Here is a 15,932-nt window from a genome sequence, read left to right on the forward strand (position 1 = left end):
AGAGTGAAGACGTTTCAAGTACTATATGGATACATTAATGATACAATATACAAAATATATCTTAAAAATTGCTACAATACCCGTTGAGATACATCCGCCAGAGAGTTATGGGTGGTCCTTCTTTCTAGTTACGGTCAACTTTCCCTTTACCTACACATACACCGAATAGTCTGACCTATTTCTTTTTCACAGATTCTCTCCTGTCCTCATACACCTGACAACACTGAAATTACCAAACAATTCTTCTTTGTTCAAGGGTTAACTACTTCACTGCAATTGTTCAGTGGCTACTTTCCTATTGGTAAGGGTAGAAGAGACTCCTTAGCTATGGTAAGCAGCTCTTCTAGGAGAAGGACACTCCAAAATCAAACCGTTGTTCTCTAGTCATGGGTATTGCCAGAGCCTCTGTACTAAGGTTTTCCACTGTCTTGGGCTAGAGTTCTCTCGCTTGAGGGTACACTCGGCCACTCTATCCTATCTTATCTCTCTTCCTCTTATTTTGTTAAAGTTTTTAAAGTTTATATTGGAAATATTTATTTTAATGTTACCTTTCTTAAAATATTTTACTTTTCCTGGTTTCCTTTCCTCACTGGGCAATTTTCCCTGTTAGAGCCCCTGGTCTTATAGCATCCTGCTTTTCCAATTAAGGTTGTAGCTTAGCAAGTAATAATAGTAATAATAATAAATAATACTTGACGAATGGCCCATGTTTTTTCTTTATTTACTTACGCTTCTAAAAATTGGAGCCTCAAAAATTTGGCCCAATATCACTGATCATCACAGTTAGCAACACTGAGTTACATTCTAGGCTAATTATTATAATATAAATTATTTAAATGTATAACTATTCAAGAATTATAAATTCATTCTAAAATTTTAGGAACCTTGCACAGAATAATAATTGCTGGAATGGAGAAGATTATTTTGGAGAGTATAAATAGTAATAACTATAACGTCATGGCTGTAATATATAAATTTCAATTAATTCTCGTAATGAATTATGAGATTCTTGCATATAGCAACAATAATGATTGTAATACTGTATATTGTCCAGAGACTTTTTTTTTTCTTTTTTTGTCTGTCTACCATTGAGTTCTTCTTCTTCTTCTTCTGTTAATATACTATTGAAGTTCTTGGTTTGTTTACATTACAATCAGCTGACTTCGTACATCCTACGTTAAGTCAAGTTTCTTGTGAGAATATATTTTTATTGTCTCTTTTTACTTATATATATTGTAAATTCTTGTACTCATATGAGCGCAAGACTCTATAATAACAAATTTAGATTTATTAGTTTATTTAAACAGCTATAATTAGGGCATTTAGTTTTATAAGCCAGGCCAGACTCTACATTTATGCTACCTTTAAATTGGCGGAGCCTTTTACAAGAGAAATAGTGTTATTTTCGAAGGAAACTGGCGCTCTTCTAAAGGGATAAGTTGGTTTTTACTTGGAAAGGTTTCCCCGACTGTAACTAGACCTTATCTACTTACCTAGCATAGGGCTAACGCCCCCCCTTACACTGTCGTATTCTTAGTCAGCCGTCATCATACATATAGGTGGCTGCTATCATACATTCAGTCATAGGGTTTTATCATATTTACAGATGAGGAAAACCTTAGTAAAAAATATTTTTTTCCTTCAGAAAATAATTTTACCGGAAACATATATTAACACCACCTTAGCTAAGGTTCCCACACCTAAGCTAACCTAACCTACGAGCCGTATCCTTACGGGCTAATAGACTACCTTATTTTTAGCTTACCCTGTCAATGAGAAGTCAAATTTTGAATTGAGTGTAACATGACTTAGCTCGTGATTTCATAATGAGATAAGCCTATACTCAATTTTTTTTAATGAGGCGCATTTTCACTGACTCGCAGCGGTGCCCTTTTAGCTCGAAGAAGTTTCCTGCTATCTGATTGGTTAGAATTATCTTGTCAAACCAATCAGCTAGCGGGAAACTTTTCCGAGCTAAAAGGGCACCCCTGCGAGTTGGTGCAAATCTGCCTCACTAAAAAGAATTGACTATAGTAATCAACATAATTTGATAATGCTGAGATCACGTAGAATGGCCTGTTTCGGCCCTGAAAAACTCCAACATCAACTCCTCAAGTTTTAAATCCTTATACAGTACTCCAGTTACGAATTCTTACGACATTTAAAGTTATTCTGGTTGAGAACAGGTATTTAGTGACTGTCAAGCTGATCATTATCAGCAGCTAATGAGGTCAACTGAGCTATTGTAATCTATTGAATTTTTATGTCAATATTATTTCTGATGCCAAGTTCAGTACGGTTTACTGTATCCAAATCTTGAAGCAACAGCGTGCTCGGTGGTCTAGGTAGACCCTTGCAAACTACTGTTTTTCAATATCAAACTTACCCGATGTTCATATAGCTGCATCCCTGCTGCCCGACAGAAAAAACCTACGGGAGGAATACGCCAGCGATCGCTATACAGGTGGGGGTGTACATCAACAGCGCCATCTGTCAAGTAGGTACTCAAGTACTCGATGTCAACAACGAACCAATTTTCCCTCTGTCGTGCCACAGGCAAGACCTACTAAATACGCCGTCCCTAACTGGATTTGTTTTCACAACGATTTGGTGAAGTACACTATTCCAGTTTTGAGCTTTCGCTATGCAGGGGTTTTATCTTCATTTCAAAACTTGAACTCGTTTTGGATAGATTTAATTATGGTGACGAAGAGAGTATGAACTCTCTTTCACTTTTAAATGGCCGACCCTTCCCTTAGACGGAAGTGTTGGTGACGAAGAGAGTATGGACTCTCTTTCACTTTTAAATGGCCGACCCTTCCCTTTGACGGAAGTGTGTTTAGGTTTTTGGTAATTTTGCTTAACAAGCTATAGATCTTTTTATTTTATATCTCTCCGCCTTTATAGGCCTCTTTGATTAACTTTCCATTTATTATAAACTTATAAAAAATTAATTTTTATGTTTGTTTATTTGCGACCTTTCCTAATAGTAGGCGGTCCTTACTTGGAACCGAAGTTAATTAACATTGAGCCCGTCATATCGTTTTTTCCTTTTAAGAATTTATACTTTTTAATGTTTTTGAAAGAATTTCTTTGATAGTCTCGTACTGTTTTCAAAGATGAACTAACGTTTAGTTTAGTCTCCGCAGTTGTTGACGTTCAGAACGTTCAACTTGCGCTCTATCGTTACGATAGAGAGAGAGTATTTCACGGTTTCACGTTGCAGTAAGAGTAAACCGATTCTAGCGTTTCGTTCATTCTTTCTTAGCTTAAATGGTTTTAATTCTAATAAAGGAACTTTTTCAATATTAATCTTACCCGATGATCATGTAGCTGTCAACTCTGTTGCCCGACAGAAATCTACGGTCGGGATACGCCAGCGATCGCTATACAGGTGGGGGTGTACACAACAGCGCCATCTGTGAGCAGGTACTCAAGTACTTCTTGTCAACAAGAACTCAATTTTTCCTCTGTCGTGCCACCGGCTAGACCTACTTGGATACGCTGTTGATTCTGGAGTTATTGTTCACGATTTGGTGATGTATTTGCTCTAGAGTTTAGCCTTCGCTATTCAGGAAGCTTTATCATTAGCTTAGCAAGCTTTTGGAATTAATTTGATTTAATTATGGTGACGAAGAGAGTATGGACTCTCTTTCACTTTTAAATGGCCGACCCTTCCCTTAGACGGAAGTGTTGGTGTCGAAGAGAGTATAGACTCTCTTTCTCTTTTTATACCCACCCTTCCCTTAGACGGAAGTGTGTTTAGGTTTTTGGTAATTTTGCTTAACAAAGTTATAGATTTATTTTATATCTCTCTGCCTTTTATTGGCCTCTTCGATTAACTTCCATTTATTATAAACTTATAAAAATTAATTTTTATGTTTGTTTATATGCGACCTTTCCTAATAGTAGGCGGTCCTTACTTGGAACCGAAGTTAATTAACATTGAGCCCGTCATATCGTTTTTCCTGTTAAGAATTTATGCTATTTTAATTTTAATGTTTTTGAAAGAATTTCTTTGATAGTCTCGTACTGTTTTTAAAGTTGAACTAACGTTTTGTTTAGTCTCCGCAGTTGTTGACGTTCAGAACGTTCAACTTGCGCTCTATCGTTACGATAGAGAGAGAGAGTTTTTCACGGTTTCACGTTGCAGTAAGAGTAAACCGATTCTAGCGTTTCGTTCATTCTTTCTTAGCTTAAATGGTTTTAATTCTAATAAAGGAACTTTTTATTTGGGAAACCTTTCAGTTTTTTTCCTTTAACAAATAATATGTTTTAACGATATATATAATTGGGCTCATCTCTCAGGTTCTAAGTCAAGAGAGAGAGAGAGAGAGAGATAGAGACGGAGGGAGAGAGAGGAGGATAAACGTTTCGTTCAAGCGGGTAACGTTGTTCTCGTTTTTTGCTCTTCTCCCTAGTCGCTATAGGGGAAGAAGGTAAAACGTTTCTAGAGTTTTATTCTTGTTCCCAGGCTTTATGCGGTGAGAGATTTTAAACGTAGTTTATTTGATCTAGTGTTTAGTCTCTTTTCCAGCCACTGAATTCTTTATCTTTCATTATGTTTTTCTGTTACATTGTAATACTGTTTTCGCAATTACTACCTTTTAATGAAGGATAGGATTGCGTGTTTCAGGTACAAACCACTTAAAGTTTCGAGTTCAGTGAAATAAGTGCAAACAGAAAATCAAAAGTGATAAAGTGATATGCGCAAAGTGTTACAGTGTTGCGTTCGAGGGTTCGTCTGTTCGTGCCAGTGGTTCACCTAGTCCGATACCTCTTACAAGCTCCCAAGCCCAGGGGAGAAGTAATGTCGAAGGACTTATGGGTTCCTCAGGCCTTGATCGACGAACAGACGTTTCCCTCTGTGGTTTCGGGTGTATCTACACACGTTGCCGACGTGATCACCCCACCCACACAAAGACGAGAGAGCCCATTTATTCCTCGTCTGCGGAAGAGGTTTCTCGTAGAAACCATGGACCAAATCTTGCAGCTTTTAAGTGCAAGTCGGTCCCTTCCGCGCAAGTCCAACGGCCTAGGTGTAGCCACTGGGTCAGTTCGGACTCGCTGCAGTACGACAACTGCACACCTCCTAAGAGAGGCAAGGTGGTACCGCAACAGGCAGTAACTCCGTCTGTTGCCGCACCAGCGGTTTTAGACCCTCAGTCACAACGGACAATAGCTCCGTTTGTTGTTGTCTTTCATAGACCCTAGTGGTCCATGCTGCAGACTATACAGTCTCAGCTTGCTCCTTCATGCAGGAGTATCATGCTGGAAGGTTGACAATGCACCTGTTAACCTACAACCCGCCGAGGTTGTGCGCTCAGCAGATACTGCGGCTGCCTGATCCCTCCGATGCGCAGTCCACCCTGCCAGACGCATGTTCTTGCTGCACCATCTGCTAACATGCGTGAGCTAACGCATCAGCAGTGGGAAGGTTCTGTAGAGCTGCCGGGTTCCAGCACTATGCGGCATTCTCCGCAGCCCATGCAGCATGCTCTGCATTCCTTACAGCATGCTCCGCATACCATGCAGCATGCTCTGCATACCTTACAGCATGCTCCGCATACCATGCAGCATGCTCTGCATACCTTACAGCATGCTCCGCATACCATGCAGCATGCTCTGCATACCTTACAGCATGCTCCGCTTACCATGCAGCATGAGCCGCATACCTTACAGCATGCTCCGCATACCATACCGCATGCTCCTCAACCCACCGCAGCCCCTCCCACGCTCCAGCACTCTGCTTTTGTTGTTGCCAGCTCCCACACTCCGACTGCGGAGAAGGTTGACGATGCACCCGTGGGCCTACACCTCCCACGGTTGTGCGCCCGGCATGGCTTCCTGCTCTCACACTCTTGTTGTGAGAGCTCCTCCACCCATGCACAAGTCAACCCTGCCAGATGTATGATGACTCCCACACACAGAGCACTCCGTTGCCGTGCGTGAGCTACCACAAGCTGCCGTGTTTTGACATGGTGTGTCAGCCTCCGCAACACACTGTGGTTACCGCCACTCGCCAGCAGCAAACTAGTCAGTCAGGAGTTGAGGCTTCCCCACACAACTTTGGTTGTTGCCAACTCACAAACTGTCATGCAGTTACATGACGTTGCCTTCTGGTCTGCTACTTATACACCAGTGCTGTATGTCCTCACGCTCCTGTTGTGGTTGACAGTTCAGTTTTTGACAGTTCACAGACTGTCAAGCAGTTTCATAACGTTGCCTTCTGGTCTGCTGCTTTTGCACCAGTGAAACCCTCACTGAGAGAAGGTTCCTGTAGATGAGAAAGTGCTGTTCTCCCTCCTTCTGATATTCCCTTGAGGACTCTGTCATTTGGAGAGGAGCCTTAAGCTGCTTAGCCTCCTATGGACTTTTAATTAAGCATAACATGCTTCCAGGGAGGGTAAATGGTTCCGCTTCAGTCGCTAACCCCGTCTGTTGCCACACCTGCTCCCATAGACCTTGGGCTTTGTTGCAAGACATGCAGTCCAAGCTTAGTCCTTGATAGAGGATTTTTTTACGGAGTCAGTGTGTCACTGGGAAGACGTTCAACAACCAGCAGAGGTGACTTGTTGTGACGCAGTGCGGCAACCTCAGCAACCCGATAAGGAGTTGTCTGTACTACCCAGACAGTCTAGACAGTTTCGGGTTGTCGCTGTACTTCCTCGCTTCCCCATGGTTGTCAGTTCACAGACTGTGCAGCAGTACCATGATCTTGTGTCCGGCTCCGTCACGCATCCACCAGTGCGACCGGATTCAGCGAGTCAGACGTTGCCCACTCCGTTGCCGTTTCCTCATCAGTTTCGGATGAGGAACCCTCTGATGAGGACATGGCTGAACGAGAAGATCAATCCCCAGCCCTGCTATCCATCCAGAAGATGCTGAAGAAGGAATACGGCCCTTTCAGGCTGTGGATGAGTCTGGTTAGGACACTGTCATCCGTGGTGCATTTGGTGTCACTTGGAAGACTACACCTCCGTCCTCTTCGGTTTCATCTAGCTCTTCACTGGAAAAGGACAAGACGCTACAAGCGGTCTCGATCCCGGTTTCCGGAAGATAAGTCTGGTCTAACCTGAGGAAAGGACTTTATCAACCTTTTATAGGGTCTTCCCCTGACTGTTCAGACTCCCAACCACGTTCTCTTCTCAGACGCATCGGATGTAGGCTGGGGTGCGACCTTAGGCGGTAGGGAATGCTCGGGATTATGGAACTCGCGTCAAAGGACAATGCATTTTAACTGCAAGAAGCTTCTGGCAATAAGTCTGACCTGGAAAAGCTTCAGGTCTCTCCTTCAAGACAAAGTAATGGAGATCAACACGGACAACTCCCTGCTTCGATGTTCATCTCCTAGCAAGGAGGGACCTACTCTCTGACATGGTGCGAGTTCGCTAGTGACCTCCTCTCCTGTTCAACAGGTCTTGACTTTTCACTAGTAACAAATTTCTTCCAAGGCAACTTGAATGTCTTAGCAGTTTGTCTCAGTAGGAAGGGACAATAATTCCAACATATTGGACCCTCCACAGAGATGTATGCAAGAGACTTTGGGTCACTTGGGGCCATCCAACCATGGATCTCTTCGCAACCTCGATGTCCAAGAGGCTCTCAACAGACCCAGCTGTGGTTCTTTTAGATGCCTTTCTACTAGATTACTCTCATCTAGATCTATATGCATTCCCTCCGTTCTAGTTTGTCAACAAGGTACTGCAGAAGTTCGCCTCTCACGTTGGGACAAAGTTGACTAGTTGCTTCCCTCTGGCCCGCGAGAGAATAACTTACCGAGGTACTTCGATGGCTAATAGACGTTCCCAGAACTCTTCCCCTAAGGGTGGACCTGCTACATCTGCCACGCGTAAGAAGGTACTCCAAGGCCTCCACGCTCTTCGTCTCACTGCCTTCAGAGTATCGAAAGACTCTCGAGAACTAGAGGTTTTTCGAAGGAGGCAACCAGAGCGATTGTTAGAGCAAGGAGAACATCCACCCTTAGAGTCTACCAATCGAAGTGGGGAATCTTCCTAAACTGGTGCAAGTCAGTATCCGTATCCTCGACCAGTACCTCTGTAACTCAAATAGCTGACTTCCTCTTATATCTGAGAAAAGAGCGATCTCTTTCAGCTCCCACTTTCAAGGGTTACAGAAGCTTGTTGGCATCAGTCTTCCGTCACAGAGGCTTAGATCTTTTTAACAATAAAGATCTACAGGACCTCCTTAAGTCTTTTGAGACCACGAAGGAGCGTCGTTTGGTTACACCTGGTTGGAATTTAGACGTGGTTCTAAGATTCCTTATGTTAGACAGGTTCGAACCACTTCAATCAGCCTCCCTGAAAGATCTCACCTTTAAGACTCTTTTCCTGATATGCTTTACCAGCTAAAAGAGTCAGTGAGATTCATGCCTTCAGCAAGAACATCGGATTTTCATCCGAAACGGCTACATGTTCTACATCTTGGTTTTCTAGCCAAACACGAGCTGCCTTCTCGGCCTTGACCAATATCGTTCGTTATTCCAAACTTATCGATATGGTTGGAAAGGAACTAGAAAGAGTATTATGTCGTGTAGAGCTCTTAAGTTCTTTTTAAAAACCTTTATGAGGCCCGTCTGAAGCTTTATGGTGTTCAGTTAAGAATTCATCTTTGCCTATGTCAGAGAATTCTTTATCCTATTATTTTCAGACTGTTAATACGAGAAGCTCATTCCCTTCTGAATGAGGAAGACCAAGCTTGGCTGAAGGTAAGGACACACGAAGTTAGAGCTATCACAACTTCCGTGACCTTTTAATAAAATAGATCTCTGCAAAATATTTTCGACGCAACCTTTTGGAAAAGCTAATCAGTGTTCGCGTCTTTTATCTTAACTATATCCAGTCTCTTTACGAGAACTGCTACACTCTGGGACCATTCGTAGCAACGAGTGCAGTAGTGGTGGGGGCTCCACCACTACAATTCCCTAATTCCAGAACCTTTTTAATCTTTCTCTTGAAATATTTCTGGGTTGTCCGGAAGGCTAAGAAGCCTTCCGCATCCTGGTTGATTTGGCGGGTGGTCAAATTCTTTCTTGAGAAGCGCCTAGATTAGAGGTTGTGATGAGGTCCTTTAGTATGGGTTGCAGCCCTTAATACTTCAGCACCTAGGAGTCGCTCAGCATCCTAAGAGGATCGCTAGGCTCAGTAAGGAAGACGTACTTTAAAAGGCAGAGTAATGGTTCAAGTCGACTTCCTTACCAGGTACTTATTTATTTTATGTTTGTTATTTTGAATAACGGCTAAAATAAGATACGGGATACTTAGCTTCTTTGTTAACATGTATGCTGGTCTCCACCCACCACCCTGGGTGTGAATCAGCTACATGATCATCGGGTAAGATTAATATTGAAAAATGTTATTTTCATTAGTAAAATAAATTTTTGAATATACTTACCCGATGATCATGAATTTAAGGACCCGCCCTTCCTCCCCATAGAGAACCAGTGGACTGAGGAGAAAATTGAGTTCTTGTTGACAAGAAGTACTTGAGTACCTGCTCACAGATGGCGCTGTTGTGTACACCCCCACCTGTATAGCGATCGCTGGCGTATCCCGACCGTAGATTTCTGTCGGGCAACAGAGTTGACAGCTACATGATCATCGGGTAAGTATATTCAAAAATTTATTTTACTAATGAAAATAACATTTTTCCTTGGGAAACCTTTCAGTTTTTTCCTTTAGCAAATAATATGTTTTAACGATATATAATTGGGCTCTTCTCTCAGGTTCTAAGTCATGAGAGAAGAGAGAGAGATAGAGACGGAGGGAGAGAGAGGAGAATAAACGTTTCGTTCAAGCGGGTAACGTTGTTCTCGTTTTTTACTCTTCTCCCTAGTCGCTGTAGGGGAAGAAGGTAAAACGTTTCTAGAGTTTTATTCTTGTTCCCAGGCTTTATGCGGTGAGAGATTTTAAACGTAGTTTATTTGATCTAGTGTTTAGTCTCTTTTCCAGCCACTGAATTCTTTATCTTTCATTATGTTTTTTCTGTTGCATTGTAATACTGTTTTCGCAATTACTACCTTTTAATGAAGGATAGGATTGCGTGTTTCAGGTACAAATCAGTTAAAGTTTCGATTTCAGTGAAATAAGTGCAAACAGAAAATCAAAAGTGATAAAGTGATATGCGCAAAGTGTTACAGTGTTGCGTTCGAGGGTTCGTCTGTTCGTGCCAGTTGTTCACCTAGTCCGATACCTCTTACAAGCTCCCAAGCCCAGGGGAGAAGTAATGTTGAAGGACTTATGGGTTCCACAGGCCTTGATCGACGAACAGACGTTTCCCTCGGTGGTTTCGGGTGTATCTACACACGTTGCCGACGTGATCGCCCCACCCACATAAAGACGAGAGAGCCCATTTATTCCTCGTCTGCGGAAGAGGTTTCTCGCAGAAACCATGGACCAATCTTGCAGCTTTAAGTGCAAGTCGGTCCCTTCCGCGTAAGTCCAATGGCCTAGGTGTAGCCACTGGGTCAGTTCGGACTCGCTGCAGTCATCCGACGACTGCACACCTCCCAAGAGAGGCAAGGTGGTACCGCAACAGGCAGTAACTCCGTCTGTTGCCGCACCAGCTGTTTTAGACCCTCAGTCACAACGGACAGTAGCTCCGTTTGTTGCCTTCTTTGGTAGACCCTAGTGGTCCATGCTGCAGACTATGCAGTCTCAGCTTGCTTCCTTCATGCAGGAGTATCGTGCTGAGAAGGTTGACACTGCACCTGTTAACCTACAACCTGCCACGGTTGTGCGCTCAGCAGATACTGCGGCTGCCAGCTCCCACACTCCACCTGTGAGAGCTCCACCACCGATGCGCAGTCGACCCTGCCAGACGCATGTTCATGCTGCACCCTCCGTTGACATGCGTGAGCTACCGCATCAGCAGTGGGAAGGTGCTGTCAAGCTGCCGTGTTTTGATGCATTGCGGCATGCTCCGCAACCCACGGCAGTCCCTCCCATGCACCAGCACTCCGCTTTTGTTGTTGCCAGCTCCCACACTCCGACTGCGGAGAAGGTTGACGATGCACCCGTTGGCCTACAGCCTACCACGGTTGTGCTCCCGGCATGGCTGCCTGCTCCCACACTCTTGTTGTGAGAGCTCCTCCACCCATGCGCAGTCGACCCTGCCAGACGTATGCTGACTCCCACAGACACACGGAGTACTCCGTTGCCGTGCGTGAGCTACCACAAGCTGCCGTGTTTTGACACGGTGTGTCAGCCTCCGCAACACACTGTGGTTACCGCCACTCGCCCGCAGCAAACTAGTCAGTCAGGAGTTGAGGCTTCCCCACACAGCTTTGGTTGTTGCCAACTCACAGACTGTCAAACAGTTACATGACGTTGCCTTCTGGTCTGCTACTATACACCAGTGCTGTATGTCCTCACGCACCTGTTGTGGTTGACAGTTCAGTTTTTGACAGTTCACAGACTGTCAAGCAGTTTCATTACGTTGCCGTCTGGTCTGCTGCTTATGCACCAGTGAAACCCTCACTGAGATAACCTAGCTTTTCTCGGACATGGTTCCTGTAGATGAGAAAGTGCTGTTCTCCCTCCTTCTGATATTCCCTTGAGGACTCTGTCATTTGGAGAGGAGCCTTAAGCTGCTTAGCTTCCTATGGACTTTAATTAAAGCATAACATGCTTCCATGGAGGGTAAATGGTTCCGCTTCAGTCGCTAACCCCGTCTGTTGCCACACCTGCTCCCATAGACCTTGGGCTTTGTTGCAAGACATGCAGTCCAAGCTTAGTCCTTGATAGAGGATTTTTTACGGAGAAGAACCTTCTTGCCAACAACCTTCCTACCGGTTGGTTGTACGCCCTGTTGACGCTGAGATATCCTACTCACGTCCGCCAGTTGAGATGGTTCCTCCTCCGGTGCGACCCAGTGTGGGTTGCCAGTCGCACGTTGACGTTAAGCGACTCTCGGAGGTGGTTGTGGACGTTCAGTGTGTCACTAGGAAGACGTTCAACAACCAGCAGAGGTGACTTGTTGTGACGCAGTGCGGCAACCTCAGCAACCGATAAGGGGTTGTCTGCACAACCCAGACAGTCTAGACAGTTTCGGGTTGTCGCTGTACTTCCTCGCTTCCCCATGGTTGACAGTTCACAGACTGTGCAGCAGTACCATGATCTTGTGTCCGGCTCCGTCACGCATCCACCAGTGCGACCGGATTCAGCGAGTCAGACGTTGCCCACTCCGTTGCCGTTTCCTCATCAGTTTCGGATGAGGAACCCTCTGATGAGGACATGGCTGAACAAGACGATCAACCCCCAGCCCTGCTATCCATCCAGAAGATGCTGAAGAAGGAACACGGCCCTGTCAGGCTGTGGATGAGTCTGGTTAAGACACTGTCATCCGTGGTTCAATTGGTGTCACTTGGAAGACTACACCTCCGTCCTCTTCGGTTTCATCTAGCTCTTCACTGGAAAAGGACAAGACGCTAGAAGCGGTCTCGATCCCGGTTTCCGGAAGATAAGTCTGGTCTGACTGGATGAAAGGACTTTATCAGCCTTTGATAGGGTCTTCCCCTGACTGTTCAGACTCCCAACCACGTTCTCTTCTCAGACGCATCGGACGTAGGCTGGGGTGCGACCTTAGGCGGTAGGGAATGCTCGGGATTATGGAACTCGAGTCAAAGGACAATGCATTTCAACTGCAAGAAGCTTCTGGCAGTACGTCTGACCTGGAAAAGCTTCAGGTCTCTCCTTCAAGGCAAAGTAGTGGAGGTGAACACGGTCAACTCCCTGCTTTGATGTACATCTCCTAGCAAGGAGGGATCTACTCTCTGACATGGTACGAGTTCGCAAGTGACCTCCTCTCCTGTTCAACAGGTCTAGACTTTTCACTAGTAACAAGTTTCTTCCAAGGCAACTTGAATGTCTTAGCAGATTGTCTCAGTAGGAAGGGACAATAATTCCAACATATTGGACCCTCCACAAGGATGTATGCAAGAGACTTTGGGTCACCTGGGGCCAGCCAACCATAGATCTCTTCGCAACCTCGATGTCCAAGAGGCTCTCAATACTTTGCTCACCTATCCCGGACCCAGCAGTAGTTCTTTTAGATGCCTTTCTACTTGATTGGTCTCATCTAGATCTATATGCATTCCCTCCGTTCTAGATTGTCAACAAGGTACTGCAGAAGTTCGCCTCTCACGAAGGGACAAGTGGACGCTAATTGCTTCCCTCTGGCCCGCGAGAGAATAACTTACCGAGGTACTTCGATGGCTAGTAGACGTTCCCGGAACTCTTCCCCTAAGGGTGGACCTGCTACGTCTGCCACGCGTAAAGAAGGTACTCCAAGGCCTCCACGCTCTTCGTCTCACTGCCTTCAGAGTATCGAAAGACTCTCGAGAACTAGAGGTTTTTCGAAGGAGGCAACCAGAGCGATTGCTAGAGCAAGGAGAACATCCACCCTTAGAATCTACCAATCGAAGTGGGAAATCTTTCGAAACTGGTGCAAGTCAGTATCCGTATCCTCGACCAGTACCTATGTAACTCAAATAGCTGACTTCCTCTTATATCTGAGGAAAGAGCGATCTCTTTCAGCTCCCACTTTCAAGAGTTACAGAAGCATGTTGGCATCAGTCTTCCGTCACAGAGGCTTAGATCTTTCCAACAATAAAGATCTACATGACCTCCTTAAGTCTTTTGAGACCACGAAGGAGCGTCGTTTGGTTACACCTGGTTGGAATTTAGACGTGGTTCTAAGATTCCTTATGTTAGACAGGTTCGAACCACTTCAATCAGCCTCCCTGAAAGATCTCACCTTTAAGACTCTTTTCCTGATATGCTTAACCACAGCTAAAAGAGTCAGTGAGATTCATGCCTTCAGCAAGAGCATCGGATTCTCATCCGAAACGGCTACATGTTCTACATCTTGGTTTTCTAGCCAAACACGAGCTGCCTTCTCGGCCTTGACCAATATCGTTCGATATTCCAAACTTATCGTATGGTTGGAAATGAACTAAAAAGAGTATTATGTCCTGTAAGAGCTCTTAAGTTCTATTTTAAAACCTTTACGAGGCCCGTCTGAAGCTTTATGGTGTTCAGTTAAGAATTCATCTTTGCCTATGTCAGAGAATTCTTTATCCTATTTTTATCAGACTGTTAATACGAGAGGCTCATTCCCTTCTGAATGAGGAAGACCAAGCTTGGCTGAAGGTAAGGACACACGAAGTTAGAGCTGTCACAACTTCCGTGGGCTTTAAACAAAATAGATCTCTGCAAAATATATTCGACGCAACCTATTGGAAAAGCAAATCAGTGTTCGCGTCTTTTATCTTAAGAATGTCCAGTCTCTTTACGAGAACTGCTACACTCTGGGACCATTCGTAGCAACGAGTGCAGTAGTGGTGGGGGCTCCACCACTACAATTCCCTAATTCCAGAACCTTTTTAATCTTTCTCTTGAAATATTTTTGGGTTGTCCGGAAGGCTAAGAAGCCTTTCGCATCCTACTTGATTTGGCGGGTGGTCAAAATCATTTCTTGAGAAGCGCCTAGATTAAAGGTTTTGATGAGGACCTTTAGTATGGGTTGCAACCCTTCATACTTCAGCTCCTAGGAGTCGCTCAGCATCCTATGAGGATCGCGAGGCTCAGTAAGGAAGACGTACTTAAAAAGGCAGAGTAATTGTTCAAGTCGTCTTCCTTACCAGGTACTTATTTATTTTATGCTTGTTATTTTGAATAACTGTTAAAATAAAATACGGAATACTTAGCTCATAATGTCAACTTGTTATGCTGGTCTCTACCCACCCCCCTGGGTGTGAATCAGCTATATGATCATCGGGTAAGTTTGATATTGAAAAATGTTATTTTCCTTAGTAAAATAAATTTTTGAATATACTTACCCGATGATCATAAATTAAAGGACCCACCCTTCCTCCCCAATAGAGAACCAGTGGGACAGAGGAGAAAATTGGTTCGTTGTTGACATCGAGTACTTGAGTACCTACTTGACAGATGGCGCTGTTGATGTACACCCCCACCTGTATTGCGATCGCTGGCGTATTCCTCCCGTAGGTTTTTTCTGTCGGGCAGCAGGGATGCAGCTATATGATCATCGGGTAAGTATATTCAAAAATTTATTTTACTAAGGAAAATAACATATTTAAAATTATTTCAATTATGGTAATCTGGAGAACAGTAAAGAGAACTCAGTTCTTGTCCATCTGTTTTATGGAAAAAGTAATGTAAAACATGGCCCGTTAACTCAATGATATACAGTACTGTATATATAGAATTTGGCATCAAAGTCAGCTTACCTCATTATGAGAAAAAATACAACTAGATAATACTGCATTAAACTTGATGATATGATAATTGAACTTTTTTTATTATCTTTTTTAGTACTGGCATGGCAAAATGGCCGCTTCAGAATTGAATGGGATCGGAAGTCTGGAAGAAATTTTTCTGGGAGCTTCCCAGAATGTAGTATCAGATGCTGGAAACAAGTGCGACACTAGTGAGGGAATAAGCGAGCAAGACGACACCACTTCCTCGGATTTACAGGCAGATAGTTGGTAAAGTATACTTTTGACTTATGAGGCAAGAGTGTTGAATCTGAAGGGTACCCTGATTCTCTCTTGTCTAAAAGCCACAGGTAGTTTGTTCGTACGCGACATACAAATCCTCATCCTTTAATTAGGGAGATTGATCCAGCTAGAGCTGGCGACGCTCGTTAGAATTTGTTAACTAGTTGTTAACCAGCTGCTGTAGGGTGAGGGCGAGAAGCCCTGCCCCCTTTCCCAGCCGGAGTACATGCATCTCACTTTTGATTTGGCCGCTGACAAGTACGCATGTACTGTCAGTGCCTTTCTAAACATTTCATTTTCTATTGCAGGAAGTGAATGTGTTGTTTGGTTATTTGTGATGGAAGCTAAGCAAGATGTTCATACTTGCCTGGGAAAGGGTGGCTGCAGC

General features: G+C 44.1%; 1 protein-coding gene across 2 annotated transcripts in view; it reads left to right on the forward strand.

The window, feature by feature from the left end:
- Positions 1–1,111: 1,111 nt before the first annotated feature.
- Positions 1,112–15,932, forward strand: part of LOC137625310 (DNA-binding protein Ets97D-like) — a 66,477-nt gene continuing 51,656 nt past the window's right edge. For both annotated transcript variants that reach the window (XM_068356140.1, XM_068356141.1), the window contains exons 1-2: positions 1,112–1,193; positions 15,360–15,532. In XM_068356140.1, the coding sequence (XP_068212241.1) occupies positions 15,375–15,532 (158 nt within the window). In that variant the 5' untranslated portion in view covers positions 1,112–1,193; positions 15,360–15,374. The remainder of the gene's footprint in view (positions 1,194–15,359; positions 15,533–15,932) is intronic.

This window comes from Palaemon carinicauda, chromosome 32 (genome assembly GCF_036898095.1).
Source record: "Palaemon carinicauda isolate YSFRI2023 chromosome 32, ASM3689809v2, whole genome shotgun sequence".
NCBI classification, from domain to species: Eukaryota; Metazoa; Arthropoda; class Malacostraca; order Decapoda; family Palaemonidae; genus Palaemon; species Palaemon carinicauda.